Source organism: Pelodiscus sinensis, chromosome 1 (genome assembly GCF_049634645.1).
Source record: "Pelodiscus sinensis isolate JC-2024 chromosome 1, ASM4963464v1, whole genome shotgun sequence".
NCBI lineage: Eukaryota > Metazoa > Chordata > Testudines > Trionychidae > Pelodiscus > Pelodiscus sinensis.
Window position 1 is genome coordinate 131,141,322 of NC_134711.1, and position 18,250 is coordinate 131,159,571.

General features: G+C 43.4%; 1 protein-coding gene across 1 annotated transcript in view; it reads right to left on the reverse strand.

Moving 5' to 3' along the window:
* Positions 1-2,009: 2,009 nt before the first annotated feature.
* Positions 2,010-18,250, reverse strand: part of CD9 (CD9 molecule) — a 42,860-nt gene continuing 26,619 nt past the window's right edge. The window contains 6 exon segments of the mRNA NM_001286914.1: positions 2,010-2,393; positions 4,039-4,122; positions 7,605-7,694; positions 9,175-9,267; positions 11,113-11,187; positions 14,127-14,224. Of these exon segments, the coding sequence (NP_001273843.1) occupies positions 2,328-2,393; positions 4,039-4,122; positions 7,605-7,694; positions 9,175-9,267; positions 11,113-11,187; positions 14,127-14,224 (506 nt within the window). The 3' untranslated portion in view covers positions 2,010-2,327.

Below are 18,250 nucleotides of genomic sequence, written 5' to 3' on the forward strand. Positions count from 1 at the left end.
GCTACTCACTCCTCACACCTTAACACAATATTCAGAATAACTGCAAAAGGGGCTGGTATCACAAACTAAAGGTTCCATGGCAGCATTAGCGTTTCTCCTTTGCACAGCTGCCGTGTTGTTTTTGGTTTCTGTATACTTCAATTACAGTGGCTGCTGGAAGCAGCCACTGTAATTAAGACTGAAAAATAGTTTCTATTATAACTTTGTTTTCGGATGGGAACATGAAATTTGACACACAATAGCCCCAACATCTCTGGGGAAAGAACACATGACGTTAAATCATTGAGGAAAATCTGAACATGCTCAGTGACATTACTACGTGTTCCTTCCATAAAGCCAGGCTTAAAGGCTGCTGCTCTGAGGTAACTTCCTTCCTACAAACTATCCAGGCTGTAAAGTGTCTGAGGGTGTGTCTACACTGCCAGCATTATTTCGGAACAATTGACATTATTCCGAAATAACGTGGTGTGCATCTACACAGCAAGCCTATATTTAAAAATGGAGAGCTGGAGGACTTCTTACTCCAATTCATGGTAACCCTCTTTTCTTGCTCCTTGTGAAATGTTGAAGGAAGAATGCTCTTCCTTTGACTTCCAGCTCTGTTGACAGCACCTAAAGTCGAGTTAAGCTATTTTGACTTCAACTAAGTAATCAGCACAGCTGAAGATGCGTAGCTTAATTTGACTTTAGACCTGCTGTGTAGATGTACCCTGACTGACACAGCTGAATCCTTTCCTGATGCCCTTAAAATACTAGTGGTTTTCAAGCTGTCTGCATCTGAGAGATTCTTTATAAAAAAGTTGATGAATTTTCACTTCATACAGCTTAATTCAATGCTTTGCATGGTAACAAGTCTCATGCGACTAGCTTGTTTTTGCAGATAGACTAATATGGGTACCCCTCTGAAACAAGGGTTTCAAAAGAATTTATGCAATGTTAATTTGAGAAACAATAGTGTAATTAAAGGCTGTGCTTTACATACATATGCACAAAAAGAGGAGTTTAAGTCTGAACATTCTACCTTGACTTGTCATTTCCTAGCTTAAAAAGCTTGATTTTCCCCAGTGCAGATTTTTTTTTAAATGAAGCACTGCATGGATATTGTAGCAAAGTTGACAATAATAGGGGGGAGCCAGCTTTTTAGTTAAATATTTCGCTTTTAAGCTACGATCCCCACTACAGTTGCTAACCCCTCTGGATTGTCTTGGGCTCCAGGAATTAAAGTTTAATCTTTTTTTAATTAAAAATTGTCATGTGATGAAGCCTCCAGAAAAAGGTGCAACCAAAATGGACAACCCTATAAACACTGCTTTAAGGTACTACCTTCTCACATTTCACAGAAGAATGTAGTTAAACTCAGCCATTGTATCATTTTAGTGAGAGAGAGAGAATGAATTACAAGTGAATACAGTAATAGTTGCTACCAATTGAATAACATTCATTTTGTGATCAATACCAGCTGCTTTTTGTTTGCTCATTATTGAGTTTGTTAGCTCACTGTTAACATGTGAAGTAAAGAGGAAAAAACATGCCCAGAGCTGTATGTCGAACAACTTTGTGCTTTTATCTTGCTATGGTAAAATGAAGCACTCTCACTTGCCTCCCTCTGGGCTAAGCAGCAGAAAAAGACTGGACGCTCTTTTGGGCAGGGGACTATCTTTTGTTTGTGTTTTGTAGAGCACCAACACTTCGAAGGCTCTGCCCTTTAATTGACGCACTGTAATATAAACAGTACTAGGTTACACCCAGAGGATGTCCTCGAGACACTTTAGCATAAAAACGAGGCACCTTTCAGCACTGCAATAACAATAGCTAATAGATCTGAATGCTTCCCACTGCCAGCCATTCTCCCCCCACTCACCATGTCACCCTCATCAGACATAGGCAGAGGGATGGAGTGCAGGGTCAGTCTCCAAGACTAGAGTCCTTTCTGTACACAGGCGGCTGACAACATGGTGTAATGGCAGAAAAGTGTGTGTGGGCAGAATGAAGAATCGAATCACTCCACATTTAAGGTCTTAATCTTTATTAAGTATCAAACTGTCTCCAACATAAATTACATCCTGATTATGATAAGTTTCAAGAAACAGATGGCCACTTAAGGACAAATTGTTTTATGTACAATATCTTTGACTTTAGTCTAAAATATAGTATCTTTTATCATTGGATTTATTTTAAACTTTGTAAACATAAAAAGCAGTAAGTAAAACATCAATACCAAATAAAGCATTAAAAAGGTAACAAATATATAATTTTAGAATGCGTTAAGAATGCTAACATTAGTGACAGCCATTTCTAGAATGCAGAGATCTTCTTTGTTAAATCCCTTAGACCATTTCTCGGTTTCTGCGGACAGCACAGCAGAGTATCATACTGAAGATCATGCCAAAGATCTGGAAGAGGAAAGCAGACTCATTTCGCATATTATAAGTTTTTGGGAGCTTTGAAGCACCAGAAAGCCAAAGTGCAGGTGCTCTTGTTTTCCCTAGCCCATGAGCCAAATTACTTCCATAGGGCATGTTCGTTTTTGTAGCTATTTAAACAAGACACCCCCCATTATAAAAGTCACCACCATGACCTCTCTGATCTTAAAGACAAGGGAGGCAAAGAACACTCCTCAGAGAGGAACAGATAGACTGAGGTGCCCTCTGTTAAAATTAAGGTCCTCACCCCATTCTTGGGCAGCAGTGTGTGAAGCAGGTTGTGCAGGTCCACCAACAGGAATTTCGGGCCCCAGGACAAAACACATTCTTCCACTCCCCCATCTCCCTCCCTTGGAGGGAGCCACAAGCCACCCCCACCCCAACGGAGCATGATGCCTCAGAGGACCCTCTGATCAGTCACTGTCCATATCCCACCCGCCTGAAGGTGCCCCTCTCATCCTCCTTCCCCTAACTTCTCCCCCCATTCAGCTTAGCCCCCCCTTTTTCCCAGCTGTCCCTACCTACCCCTATCTGCACCCTTTTGCTCTTTTGCATTCCTAGCCCAGTTCCTCTGTCCCCCTTGACACTTGCTCCCACTTCCTCTTCCCCGCCAGGCTTCCACTGCTCCCCTGTTCCCAGCCCAGCTCTCTCTGCCCCGCTCCCTCTGTCCCACTCCCTCCACCCTGCTGCTCTGTGGACCCGGATGGGGCCTCAAAACTCCAGGGAGGTCCTGCCACCACTCAGCTGACTTGAGCGGGACTTATAAAGCAGCAGAGAGCTCCACTCTCTCTGCCTTACTGCTCTGCAGATCTGAACTCTGGGGCTCCCCACAGCTACTGCTACAGCAGCACTATTTAAAAGGCATGGGTCAGAGTTGCCCCCCCTTCATTCCACTGGGCCCCTGGGCTGTTGTCCCCTGCATCCTCCTCTTCCAGCCTGGGTGGGCCTGAGGTTGTGTATGGAAGTGCTGTTGTTCCACCAGTTTCAATAAAACCCTGCATACGGTCTCCAAAGAGTGATAAAGAACAGTTGTTCTTCGAACAGCTTAGCCTCGTTCTCTGCCTGGCACAGATTTACAAGTGCCTGAGCATGATGCTGGCAGGGAGAGAGGCAAGATACTCCAACTTCACACTAATTTTATTTTATATTTTTAAGTAATTTTCTTAGCTCAGGTTTCGGGATGTAACTGGTTGGGTATGTGAACAGCTGGCAAGAAAGGGAACAAACTAGTCTCACTTTTCTCTGGGGTGAGGTGGGAGAGGAAAAAGATGCAGTTTGACTAGAATACAAATATCAGTTTTCAGGGCAAATATAAACGGGAAATTTTTGCTCTTGGATCACAATTCTAGAGAGTCTTTAGAATGAAAGCCGAAAGTACCAAAGCACAGTTGTAAATACCATTTGCTCAGATGGCTGACTACACCGTTTAAATCAATACAAAGCACACTGTGTTGTCCTGAAGTCATAGAGGCAGGATTGTTCTTGATGGCATTTGTGTGTGGGGAAGCATGAGAGGATTGGCTAATGATCATATCACATCTTACATGGAAAAGGCCAATTGCAATCCCCCCCCCCCCCTCAGATGCCATTGACCTAAAGGATCCCAGGAACTTACCATTACCACAGCAATGCCAATACCAACTGCTCCAATAACATTCAATTTAGAATTAAAGACATCCTCAATGGCTGCAGGGCATGACTGGAAAAAAAAAGGGGGGATGGGGTGGGAGAGCAGATAAGCTTATATTTGAAACGGTATTTTAAGATAGGCAGTTTGGGCTTACAAGATTCTGTGGCACTATGAACAGCACTCCACCCTGACCTGATCAGACAGCAAATGTTAAGCCTGATCCAATTACAATACACGCAAACATTTATCTCCTGAAAGTGGCCTGCCAAGAACGGGAAAGGGAAGATGGGTTGCCTTTAAAAACAGATGCACAATTCTCTCCACCCCCTCTTCTTTTGTATACTAGAACTTTCAGGTTTTTTCTATGGGGTGGGAGAGCCTTATCTGGGGTAGGCTTTTCCCATGCTAGAATTTCCAGTCACTACCCTCAGTCAATGGAATGTGTATACATTACCAGCAGCTACTAAAGTTTTAGCTGCCACTTTTCCTAACCCTGTTTAGAGCAGGCCTCTATAGCATGGTGGTTAAAACTATAGCGGCTGACCTTTGCTAGCACCTGAACTGTTACATTTTAAAACGCTAATATTTTGTGTACATATAACTGCCACCAGGCAGATTGGAACTTAGGGCCTCTGGAGCTTAGAGTAGGAGGAACTACAGCTTAATCTGTAAAGCCAGCTGGTTTTATAGCTCAAGCTTATACCTTTCAGGTATAAGCTTGAGCTCCTACACTAAGCTCCAGAGGCCCAGGTTCAAGTCTGCCTCGTGGCAGTTACAAGCAGGGGCTCATCCAGGATCTTAGCTGGTGGGGGTTACCTCTCATGGCAACTGGAGAATCAGTGAAACCAATATTGCAAATGACAAAGCCAAGCAACTGTGGTCTTATCTGTATTCAGTGTTGCATCAAACTAAATGTTAAACTAATTAAACCAATGCAAAGCCTTATGTGGAGTCTCTCTAATAAGCTAAAGCTATTTAGTTTCAAAATTTAGGATTGAAAGCTCATTTCCCACAGTGATTGGTCCTGTTTTAGGCCAAAAGTTATGCTGAATTAAGGATGCAGTAGTGCGAGTTTCTGTAATCTTTTAAACAAAACCAAACCCCCCCCCCAAACAATAGCCACTCCACCTGCCCCCCACAAGAAGCTTTTCCAAGACATCCAATCGACTGCCATTAGCTAGCTCCGACTTTTGACCTGTTTGGCACCAGTGACCCTACCAGGAGATGTGGTCCCACCAGCATAGCTCTCATTTTATAGGGAAGTCTTACCCTTCAAATTAAACATCAGCTATTTACCACACTAGGGAAAGTTAGTCTTACAATATGATGCTGAAAGTTGGAGACATAAGACCCTACCATTTAAACTCCCAAGTTTTCATAAAAAGCTATCTTGGACAACTCCTCAATATCATATGGGCATAAAAAAAATTCACACATTAAATAACTCTAGTAAAAGACAGGAAACAACCAAATGGAAATGAGTAGGACATACATTTAGGTAACACCCGCACATCATAAAACAGGCATTAGTCTGAAACTCTCAGGAAAAAAGAAAGGATGAGGTGGGCCCTGGATAAAATGGAAATGCACCACAGACCGTTACCAGAATTACAGAGGAAGAAGCTAAAACTTCAACAGAAGACTGGAAAAGATGGAAGTCAGTGGTGCATGGAATACAGATGCATAAAGGGGGTGGGGGTGGGGAAGGAGAAAGAAAAGAGGCCTGATATTTCAACTTCCTTAGAAACTGGAGAATGTTGCACTCAGATATAATTCATACACAAAAATAATTGTACTATTAGTAGAAGCAGACATCAGAGCATGCAATTGTTCAGTCAGTGGAATGCTTATAAGATTTTAAATTCTCTAGTGAGGTCTAAACACTGAGGCGTAAAGAGGAAAAGTTACTTGCTTCTTATTTACAAACACTCTTGCTAATACATCCCAGAATGATGTTTCGAAGTACTCCTGTCCCATTTTGTATATGTTAACTGACTATTCCTTCTCAAGTACTTTGTGTTTGTCCTTTTAGAATTTCATCCTATTTACCTCAGACCATTTCTGCAACTTGCCCAGACCATTTTGAATGATGACCCCATCCCTGAAAGTACTTGCAAGCCCTCCCAGTTTGGTACGGTCCACAAACTTTTAAGCGCATTCTTTATGCCATGATCTAAATTGTTGAAGACACTATTGAACAGAACCAGACCCAGAACTGATCCCTGCAGAATCCCACTTGTTACACCCTTCCGGCATGACTGCTAAGTAGGGATGTAAAATCCCATTCAATGAGTCAACTGGTTAAGTATTTAAATTTTAACCAATTAACTGATTACATGGTGGCTGCTTCAGCCTGGCTGCTTCCAGTGGGCTAGAGCAGACTGCCGCCTGCAGTTGCTCCCTGGGTACAAGGTAACCGTTAAAGTCTCATGAAGCACCGCTAACTACTCTCTGGGAACAGTTATCCAACCAATTATGCACCCACTTTATAGTAGGTCCATCTAGGTTGCATTTCCCTAGCTTGTTAAGGAGAAGTCTCCCTGAAGTCTAGATATACCACTAGCTCGATCAGGGAGGATGAAGACTTCCTCGATATCCTGTCAGAGAAAGCCATCAGTTTGGCTTGACATGATTTGCTCTTGACAGATCCCATACTGACTATTTCTTAGTCACCTTATCTTCTAGGTGTTTGCAAATCGATTCCTTAAATTACTTGCTCTGTCATCTTTCCTGGTACAGAAGTTAAGCTGACTAGTCAAGCTTACTAAGCTGACTAGTCATTCCCTGGATTGTCCTTATTTATCTTTTTATAGATGGGCACTATATTTGCCATTTTCTAGTTTTCTGGAATCTCTCCTGTCCACCAGGACTTTTCAAACATAATAGCTAAAGGCTCAGGTCTCCCTCGGTCAACTCCCTGAGTTTTCCAGTATGTATTTCATCAGGCTCCAGTGACTTTAAGACATTTAACTAGCTTAAGTAATTTTTATCTTGTTCTTTTCCTATTTTAAACTTCTGATCCTACCCCATTTTCACTGGAATTCACTGTTAGGCAGCTGATAGCCAGCAACCTTCTTGTTGAAAACCAAAACAAAGAAGTCATTAGGAAAAGCTTCCTAGCTGTCAGGGTGGGAAACCACTGGAATAAACTGCATGAGGAAGTTGTGTAACCTTCATCACTGGAGATTTAAGAGATGGGTAAACACTGGCTACAGATGAAGCTGGTATTTGTTCTGCTAGGAGTGCAGGGGACAGGACTTGGTGACTTTTTGAGGTTCCTTCCAGTCCTATGATTCTATGCTTTGCCATTACCAGACTAGTTGAGCCTCCCTACAGTTAGCAGAGATGCAGAGTCACTTGTATTTATCTGGATACTTGTATGTATAAAAAGTAAAATAACCTGGGGGACGGGAGAAGAAGGGAGTTGTTAGGGAAGGGGATTATTTGGCTCATAGTTCATTATTCACATGCGTACCTCTAGTCTGTTCCCTGTCAAATGTAGGTGTAATGGCAGGGAGACACTACATGCAATGAGTTCAGTCTTCAGTTACCTTAGTTGTAAGAGTCTCAAGTAAGTCCTTTTTGGGGCAAGTGTCCAGGAATGTCTGTTCAAGAACTCCTGTGAGACCACAACAGTTTAGCTACAAGAGAAAATAAAAAAAATCTTTAAGACCTTTGAGATTTTAGATTATCTAAAACAAACACAGGTTACTCAAATAGGAGCGTTTCAAATATTTAAAGTACATCAATAATTTTGATTATGCCACTAAATGCTTTATATTAACATAATATCTTTGTTAGCCTTACAGTAAGAGAATTTGAACAAGTCAGGAAGTAAAGAGTTTTTTAACACTAAAAATTACTGAATTCACATGTACCACCAAAAAAAAAAAAAAAAAAAAAAAAAAAAAACACCCCTCATCAAAACCATTGTATAAGTGACAACATTGCTACAGGAACCTTAATTTCTAATGTTCCGTTTACATTTTTAAAATTTTTTAAAAGAGCTTGTTCAATAATTTGGTTGGCTTGTGTAGTTCCACATTAGTGCAAAAATGGCACCAGACTGTTTACACATCCTGTTCCATAGCACTATGGATACGCATCTAATGTAACAGAGTCATTGCATTGTACCCAACAATTATATGCATCTTGTCAGCAAAAATTGCAAAATTGGGCTCAAAGATAATCCTGTAATCTAAAACATGATTTATGTTTTTTTCTTCCCAGTCTTAGCCGTGAAACTTCCTCTGAGAATCAGTGCCAAATTTTTAGATTAAAGATGTGTGAACAGTTTTGTTTTTTTTTTTTTAAACAAAAAGTAAGTTTCTCAAATGGTAATGGCTCAAATGTAAAGAAACACATTAATTTGGGCCAAGACCAAGTATATGAGGGATCCTTAATTCCTGACCCAAAGGAAAAAGTTTTCAGATGTTCACCAAAAAATGTAGGGACCGTGAGGGCATGTTTACACCAGGCAATTATTTCGAAGTAGTTCTTACGGGAGTTATTTCTTCAAAATAAGTTATTTTGAAATATTGTGTCCACACTACAGCGAAGCCTTGTAATTAGTCTGAGGCAGGCTCCCTTAATGTGGACATACTACCTTGACTTAAGAGCCCCAGGAAGAACCGGGGAGTAAATACTCTGAATGACTCTGGGGAGTATTTATTTCAAAATAGCAGCTGTGGAGTGTCCACATTAACACTATTATTTCAAAATAAGTGTTATTCCTTGAGGAAAGCAGGTGTTATAATATCAAAATAACCAGCCCTTTATTTCAAAATAATGGTCTAGGTAGTGTGGACGCTCCGCTCATTATTTCAAAGTAACTCCTTAGTGTAGACCAGGGCTTAGAGTTAAAATCTTTTTAACCTTCACTATACAGTCTTTGCTACCAGGTACACCATGATTAGGAGACTACCCACACAATGCAGTTTTTTTTTTAAACTTGGTTTCTTTTCAAAGTCTGCCATCTCTCTGTAGACCAAACTTGCTGAAACTGAAGGTTAGACATCATAAATAAGATGGGATATTTCACTTCATTCTTAATGTATTGTCTGGCTTTTAAAAATAGACATTGTATGCATTTAAAAGAAATAAGTGTGATTGTACACTTACCGCATGTTGAAATGCTCTCAAGGTTTCTCTAGCTGCTGGCTGGCTCCTCTTATCATAGGTTTCTTTGTAAAATTTCTTGACTTCGTCAATAATCTATCAAAATACAGCAAAGCTATAATCCTGTTTTAATCTTGATTTATGGTATTTATTTTTTGTCCTGAAGAAGTTTTTTATACTTAAATCTGCTATTTTACAGTTTAAATGTTCCATCCCATGAAGAAGTAATCACCCTCCTAAAAACTCAGTCCTATGCACCTCTAAAAATATGCATGAACCTTAGAAAAGCAAGGAGATAACTAAAGGAGGAATTGAGAGGATAGGTATAGCAAGATAAGAGTTACAACAGTGAAAGATTGTTATGGATACATCATGCAGTTCTTCCAGGTTCTGTTTTTTCTCCAATATTTGACTAAGTAAGAAGATACCCGCTTTAGAGTGTACCTCTAAATCTTGAGGGAATTTGAGGGGGCTGAAAACATGCCTCCATAGATACTTACATCTTTAGGCCCATATCATGCAAGCACGTATGTGCCTGCTTACCTCTGTGCATTTGAGTACTCCTGTTGAAGTTAATAGACCTACTTACAGGCCTAAAGGGCATGGCTACACAACCTGTTGCAGCTAGCCTTTGAGCCTGGATCAACAGACTTGGGCAAGCAGGGTTCACACCAGTGGGCTAAAAATAGCTGAGTATATGTTGCATCTTAGGTTGCATTTTGGGCTCTGAAGCTTAGTTAGATGGATGGACATCAAATCCTGAGCCACAACTTAAAAGCACTGATGACCCAGCTACTTTTAGGGTATGTCTAGATTACATGCCTCTGCCGACAGAGGCATGTAAAATAGGCTACCTGACATAGTCAATGAAGTCGGGATTTAAATATCCCCGGCTTCATTAAAATAAAAATGGCCACAATGCTGCATTGGCTCAGTTGATTGTTGGCACAGCGCGGCAGCCATTTTTATTTTAATGAAGCCGGGGATATTTAAATATGTCAGCAGAGGCATGTAATCTAGACATACCCTTAGAGTGCCACTGCTCTGTTGACCCAGGCTGGGAGACTTGCTCCTTTATAGAAAAAGGCTGAGAAACACTGATCTAAAGTACCCCTTTAAAAAAAAAAAAAAGTCTAAGTATAGTAGAGTCCCAATTATCCTACCTAAACGGGACCGACAGGTGGTCAGATTACCGAAAATGTCAGATAATAGGGAGTGCAGGGAAGAAGGGATAGCTGCCAGCGCCGCTTGCTCCCCATCCCTGCAGCTCCCAGGCACAGGGACATTCTCTCGGCCCACAGCCGGGAGCTGCAGGGAGGGAAGGGGCCAGGCAGGGATGGGGACCAAGCCGCGTCGGGAGGAGGCTCCAACCCGTGGGAGGCTGCTGGAGCCTCTTCAGCCAGGGAGGCTGCATGCGGCATAGCAATCCAGGGCGGCTGGCCTTGAGGGCCGCATACTTGCTCTGCGCTCGGCTGACAATGGTCCCTCAGCTATGTCAGAGAAAGCAGAATGTCGGATTACCAAAGGTCGGATAACCTGGACTCTACTGTACCCCCAGTACCTACAGTTTTCGGACACAATTTTTGTTCTACCATTGCAACACATTTGTTTAAACAACTTAAGCGTAGCCGGGCAGGTGATGAAATTTTTGGTGTAAAAAGTACAAAACTAAAGCATTGTAAAATTTGAAGAAAAAAAAAAAATCAGTTCTCTCCAAATTTCAGTTGTGTTGATGTACCCGCCAGACTTTTCTCGAGTACTCCTAAGGGTACTTGCACCACTGGTTAAGCAACAATGCTTTAGATGTATCTTAAAGTGTTCGCAGGATTGGGACTAAAGTCAATTGCTGTTCAAGGATTCATTCTAGTAAAACAGAACCTTGCTAATTTGGCCCAATGCGTGGAAGTTCAGTGCCAAAAGCTTGTAAAATTCAAAACCTACCGTGTCTTTATTTGCAAATCCCCAGATGGCAACAGCTACTTCAATGGCAAAAATTACAAGAAGAAAGACAAAGAACTGGAAGAGAAGAGAGATTTGAAATAATTAAGTCAAGGTTGTTTATTGTAACTATTTTTCAATTACCAGTTTTTTTTTCAAATTAGTTGATTCAAAATCCTAAATATCCTCTCTAAAATACAATTACTATCATATCAAATCATGTGATATTTTAATGCATGAATTGTGAAGATTTTCTGGAATAAAGTAAATGTCATGGAAGAAAGGAGGAAATAAAACTATACTTTGTTCCTAATGGTTTTTATTTTGGGGTGTGGTATTACTTTAAAGCCACTTCCAAGACCTTTACTTCAGTGGTGGATTTAAGTGGTGCTGGAGACACGTTTTCCCTTTAATTTGGCTCTGCAGTATGAATGGAAAAGTAGTAAGGATGATGGCAGAGAAAGATTTTATAGGCAACACATTTGTATGCTGAATGAGAGAAGCCAGTTTTGGTCACTCCGGGTATGTCTACACTACACAGTTAATTCGAACTAACAGACGTTAGTTCGAATTAACTTTGATAGGCGCTACACTAGCAAACCGCTAGTTCAAACTTAATTCGAACTAGCGGAGCGCTTAATTCGAACTAGGTAAACCTCATTCTACGAAGACTAGCGCCTAGTTCGAATTAAGTAGTTCGAAGTAAGGGCTGTGTAGCCACTTAATTCGAACTAGTGGGAGGCTAGCCCTCCCCAGCTTGCCCTGGTGGCCACTCTGGGCACCATCAGGGAAACTCTTCTGCCCCCCTCCCGGCCCCGGGAGCCGTTAAAGGGGCACGGGCTGGCTACGGTGCCCGTGCCAGGTGCAAGCCTGGCAGCACCTGGCACAGCTCGACCCTGCACCTGGCACAGCTCGAGCCAGCCACCCGCTGCCACCCAGCCCTCTGCCTCTTCCCGGGACCAGGCTGGCGGCTCCCGGGAGCCTGCCCAGGTCCGCAAGAGGCGGGCGCCCGCCTGGTCTAGTGCGGACATCATGGACCTCATCCACGACCTCCTCACTAGGCACAGGAAAGTGGCCGTCTAGGGCAGGTATGCATGAAAATCAAGGTGGTCCAGTGAGACCCCCGACCCTGAGCTTACAATGGCCGTACTGGGTCAGACCAAAGGTCCATCTAGCCCAGTAGCCTGTCTGCCGACAGCGGCCAACACTAGGTACCCTGAAGGGGATGGACCGAAGACAATGACCAAGCCATTTGTCTCGTGCCATCCATCTCCAGCCTTCCACTCCATGGACCCAACCTCCAGGCTGATGGAAGAATTCTCCCACTGATTTAGCTACTGCCACTCAGGGAGGTGGATTAACTACAGCAATATGAGAAGCACTTCCATAGCTGTAGAAACTATAATTAATGGCTCAGAGGTCGAGCCCCAAGTGGGTGTACCACTCTACTATACACACAGCCTAAAGCTATATCCTCCAATAGTGTGTGTGTGGGGGGGGGCGGGGGACGGACACCCTGATGCACACAGCTATTCTGACATCCTCAAGTAGATGGAGCTATGTCAACAGAGCTGCAGCGAGGGTAGCCCCCTCCCCATCACGGGCAGTCCGGCTCCTCCTACATTTAAAGTGTAGAGCCGCAGTGGGTGTAGCCCTAGACACAGCGCAAGCCAGGACAGGGCACCTTCCCTTATCGACTAATCGTGTAGTCAATACAAATTGTATCGACTACACGATTAGCCAGTGACCTGCCTGTTAACATCCTTAGTCACTACCACTCTCAGACCCATCATCTCTGATAATTTTAGGCAATAAAAGTTGCACTTTGGGACGTTACAGGACCTTAAGAAGTCAGGAGCTATATACTGCATTTCACATAAAAGGAAGTCTGGGTGTTCAACTACTAGGGAGAATCAAATTGCTGCTAGCATTTAAAAGCATTAAAGACAGGAGCAGAGGGAGGAATTACATTGTCCAAGAGCTAACACGTATCACTTGACTCTTCTGAAAATGAATTTCTTCCTTGACACAACAAACAATGAGCTGTTCTTTCCTCCAGATGCAACTGCATATCAATACAGACTGCCATTCATCTTGTGATGATGGACAGAAGACTTTATGCCCAGATATTTAATTATGAGGCAGAGATGCTTGGAGGATGTACTGCTTTTGTATATAGAAGAGTAATGTTTGCCCATAACTCACTCTCAAAGAGTGAGACATACCCCCAACTGGTAACTCTAAGGGTACGTCTACACTGCACAGTTATTTCAGGATACCAGAGGTATCCCGAAATAGCTACCCTGCATCTTCACAAACCACCCATTATTTCAAAATATTTTTCGAAATAATGGGTGTGGTATTTCAGCATCCCAGTAAACCTTGTTCCACGAGGGATAAGGGATAGCTCGAAATAGCCAATTTCAAAATTTAATTAAAATAAGATACAAAATTTGTGCTATGCAAATTGAGTATCTAATTTTGCGTTTAGGGTGCTGTGTAGACGTACCCTAACAGTCCTTCTACTGGTTCTTAGGGTAGAGGCCTGTGCTTTTGAAGATGAAAAGCCAACATTCTAATCCCATGTACACAATTGACATAATCGCCTGTTGTCTGCATCACATGCACTGCATAATAGTGCAGTTGTTAACATGGTGTATCTGGTCTGAATTCACACATCCCTCATCCAGTCTTTTACCCTTTGAACGTTGTGGCACATGTCAATATTTTATTCTGCTAGGACGAAGCACACTATGATTGATGGGGAAGAGAGTGAAAGTTGACTTAAAATGCTGGTGATTTACATTATTATGGTACACACATCTATATTAAAAAAAAGTGAAGTAAAGCTCCAAAACAAGTGATAGCCAGAGTGAAACTGAGCTAGAATCTGCTGCCCATTGTTCTTATTGCATGCCTGACATTCTCACCCTCTCCTTATTAAAATGCTTGAAGGTCCCATTTGGGTTAGGCTGGGATGTGTAAGATCAAATATTACAGTAAACAAAAACACTTACCAGGCCGAGCATGCACTGCGACTCTTGCACTGCACCACAACATCCCAAGAAACCAACTAACATCATGAGTGCGCCAGCTCCAATTAGAATGTAAACCCCTGGGGGGGTAAAGAGAAAACAAAGCTGGTCAAGTACCCACCAATAAGGGACTGTAAAATTGCAAGTTAGTTTTTAATAGATTCCTCAGGGCAATAGCATTCGTAAGTGGGTTTGCCTTGGAATTGGTTTAACTTACTATGGCTGAAATTTTCAAGGCAGTGTGCAGGGGTTTATTCTTTAGAGTGGATATTTCTAAACTTGCCGCAAAAGGGTAGTAAGGAAGCAAATGTTTCTCTTCAAAGAAGCAATGAGATGGAGAACTCGTTTTCATAAATCATTAAGGCCAGAGTTTGTTTAGGCTTGGTAACAGTAAATGTAAAAAGAGACTGATGTCAGTAAATATGATTTCAGAACGCACGCACCTCTCGCAATAATGGCAAAATATCCACTGGTAACAGCTGGTGTGAATACAGCCTCTATGCCAGGGGTCTCCAACCTTTTTAAGCATGAGATCACCTTTTGACTTGAAGTGCAATCCAAGATCTACCTCAAATATAAATAACCTTGCCCTGACTCCTTCCTGCCCCTTCTCTGAGGCCCCACCCCTGCTCACTCCATCCCCCCTCTCTTGCCCATCCTCACTCACTTTCATTAGGCTGGAGCAGAGGGTTGGGGCGCAGGTTCTGGTCTTGGATTAAGGAATCTGGGGTATGAGAGGGGCTCTGAGCTGCTCTTGGGACAGGCTGTTGAGATGCCAAAGGGAGTTGTAGGTGCAGGCTCTGAGAGGGCGTTTGGATGCAGAGATGCTTGGGGCTACGGCAGGGGTCTAGGGTGTAGGAGGGGGTTCATGAACTGGGGTAGGAGTTTGGCATGTGGGCTCCAGCTGGGCCCTGCTACCTCGGGTGGCTCCTGGGTGGTGGTGCAGTGGGGCTAAGGTAGGCTCACCCCTATCCTGGCCCTGAAGCACTCCCTAAAGCAGCCAGCCAACTCCATCCCAAGTCCTGTTGTGCCCCCTCTCTGCTTCCCTCTCCTGCCCTGCACAGAAAGCAGGAGGCTCCCAGGGAGGGGCAGCTCCAAGGCAAAGGGCCAGAGATGAACAGCAGTGTGGGGACGGGCAGCTGAAGTGCAGGCACTTGATAGTCATGGGGCCAAACCAGTCAGGATCACCTGTCAGAGGCTCCAAGATCTACCAGCAGATCCCAACCTACTGGTTGGTGACCACTGCCTATGCCCTCATGCACACACTCTGCCTGCAGAGACTGGTTGTCACTGGCCATGAAGCACCATCACAGGAGTGAGCAAGAGGGACTATGGCAGTGAAGCTGCAGAGGGCTTCCTGCCTGGTTACCAGGCCCACACCACACTGCTCCCTGCAAGTACAAAATGTGGAGAAGACCGGCATGCTGATGGGGTGGGGGAGAGCAAAATGTTCCAGCAAGAGCTGTAAGAGGAAGCCGCCCTGCTGTGGTAGCTTCCTTCATGACAAGACTCACTAGCATCCTCCTTGAAGCTGTGGCTCCTGGCCACACAGGATGCCCCTTGAAGCTCCAACCTAACCTCCCCCACAACTGTAAAAGTAACATACTGTGGTCAAGAATGCAAAGCCAAAAATCAACCAAAAAAAAACACCTACCCAAACTAGTTCTGCCAAGCCTATTAGGCAAGATATCATAGGGGTGCAAATTGTCTCGTCCCAGGTCTGGGTCTCCAAACCCAGACAGGGAGAAGTTGGAATTTATGCCAGAACTAAATCCTGCAAATTGTTCTTTGTAAAACCACAGGGTGTGCTCCACTTGTTCTGATTGAAGGCAGATGAGGATGGCAATTTACCTTCAGCTGAGGGTTTACTGCATGGGTTCCCAAACTGGGGGGGGGGGGGGGGGGGGGGGGGGGGGGGGGGGGGAGTGAGGTGATCCAGCCTCCCATCAATGTCCCCCAAAGAAAAAGCCCGGTCCATCTGTCCACTTGGGTGTCTGCCGGACCACACGCAACTCAGACTGGCTGGGGCAGACTTCAAAATGGCCACCTTAAAAGGGAGCAATGCCTGCTCTGCTCTCAAAAGGGCAATCTTTTTTTGTTTTTTCTCAACAAGTTTTGCTGCTATTTTGGAGGCGGGGGGAGGGGAACATGAGGGTTTCTCAAAAATCAAAAAGGGGGCCTGATGCTGAAAAGTTTGGGAACCACTGGTTTACTGGCTCCACAAGAATGTGGGTGGAAGGAAAAAGGAGCCATAGCTGTCTGGTATAGAGCTTAAGAGTTGTTTTTCCTTTTTTATATGAACGATTGCCTTCTGAAATCCTCTAGACACATGAGCAGAACAACAACAACGACAATTTAACTAGCTGAATTGGCATTCTTTCCAACCACAGCAAATTCAGCCTCCTCTGCCTTTTAAAGAGAAGAGAAAAAAAGTTTCAGACACCCACGCACAATGAGAATCAGGTGACTGAGTAAACCAAGTATGATGCTGTCTGACTTAGGAAATGGCTACTTGAAAGGAAGGAGATTATCCCTGTTCCAGAGTAGGGGACCCTCCAGTAAAGACTTCTTACTCCCAGGACCTGATATACTGATCATTTTCAGGTAGTACTGTGTAAGTACTGTAGTTGATGAACAACAGCATACTTGCCATTAATAAGGGGTAGAGACAGCTAGGGAAATCTATGCCTTATACATATACAAAAGTTTATATAAAAGATATAAAAAATTGTGCGCTATGAGGGGGGGGGGGGCATATTTCAGACCTAGAAATGGAGATGGCATCCCAAAACAAATGAAATATTTAGAGTTGGTTTGAAAACAGGTACTGTAAACACTGATAGAGCCAAGCCATAACTTCTTCAAAACAATCCCTGGGATATGTTAAAAACAACAAAACAAAACAAAAACCCCACATATCTGGATTTCAAAATTGGTGGTGATGGAGAGTCCATCATGACCCTTGGTAAATTATTCAAAGGTTGATTACCCTCATTGTGAAACAATTACACCTTATTTCCAGTCTGAATTGCCGAGCTTGTATTTCCAGCATTGGATCATGTTATATGTCTGCTGCACCATGTCGGGCTCCACGCAATATTTCAAAGCGGCAGTATCTCATGCAGTCCAGGGTAATCGAGAAGTCCCCAGCTGCATGCAAAATTTCAAAGCGGCACTGCCTCTTCTCCCGGCCAACCCTTGCTGCCTCTAATAGAGGCAGCAAGGGGGGTGGGAAGCAACTAGCTAACTACCCTGTCGACTAGTTGTTCACATCCCTATCCCTGGTAGGTACATATAGGTTGTAAATCAAGCCATCCCTTACCCTTCTTTTTGATAAGCTATACAGATTAAGCTCTTTTGAGTCTTGCTCTACAAGCAAGGATAAGATAATGTCATGGAAGCATCAGATTCCATGACTTCCAGGAACCTCCACAATTTTGTGTGTATTGACTCCCATAAAGGGGCCCCAGATTGCTAAGTTCCCATGGGATGGCAAATGCTGGCTTCCCTTTCCCTCCCACCAGGCTTAAGCTCTTATCTCCTCTCCTGCCCACCATCACCTCGTTCAGTCATCCTGTCAACTTCCTTCCTCTGTTTTTAGCAAGAGTCACAGACAGGTCACAGGTGTCTATGAATTTTTTTTTAAATTGCTTATGACTTGCTTGTGACTTACTAAAAATAAGGGACCATAACTAGAAGGCATGTTTTCTAATCCTTTAATCATTCCTATGATTCTTCTCTGAATCTGCCCTAATTTACAAACATTGTTTTGGTGGGCACCTGAATTGGATGCAGTATTTTAGCAGCAGTCAGAGCAGTGTCAACTACAGAGGTAAAATAATCTCTTTATTCCTACATGAGCTTCCCCTTTCTATGCATTTTGTGGGCTGGATCTGGCTCCCAGCTTAATTTGATCTAACCTGTGGCAAGTCTCCATGCCATGGGCCAGCAGCCCTGAGCCTTAGCACCACCCTGGAACAGGCAAGTGTTGGGGGGTAGGGGTGGTGCGCGATTTGCTTGTGTTGTCTCTCAATGGCTTTTTGTGGGAGTCAGTGGCACCTGACACAGAACAGGTGTGGAGAACCTTTTTACGAAGTATATGTGAG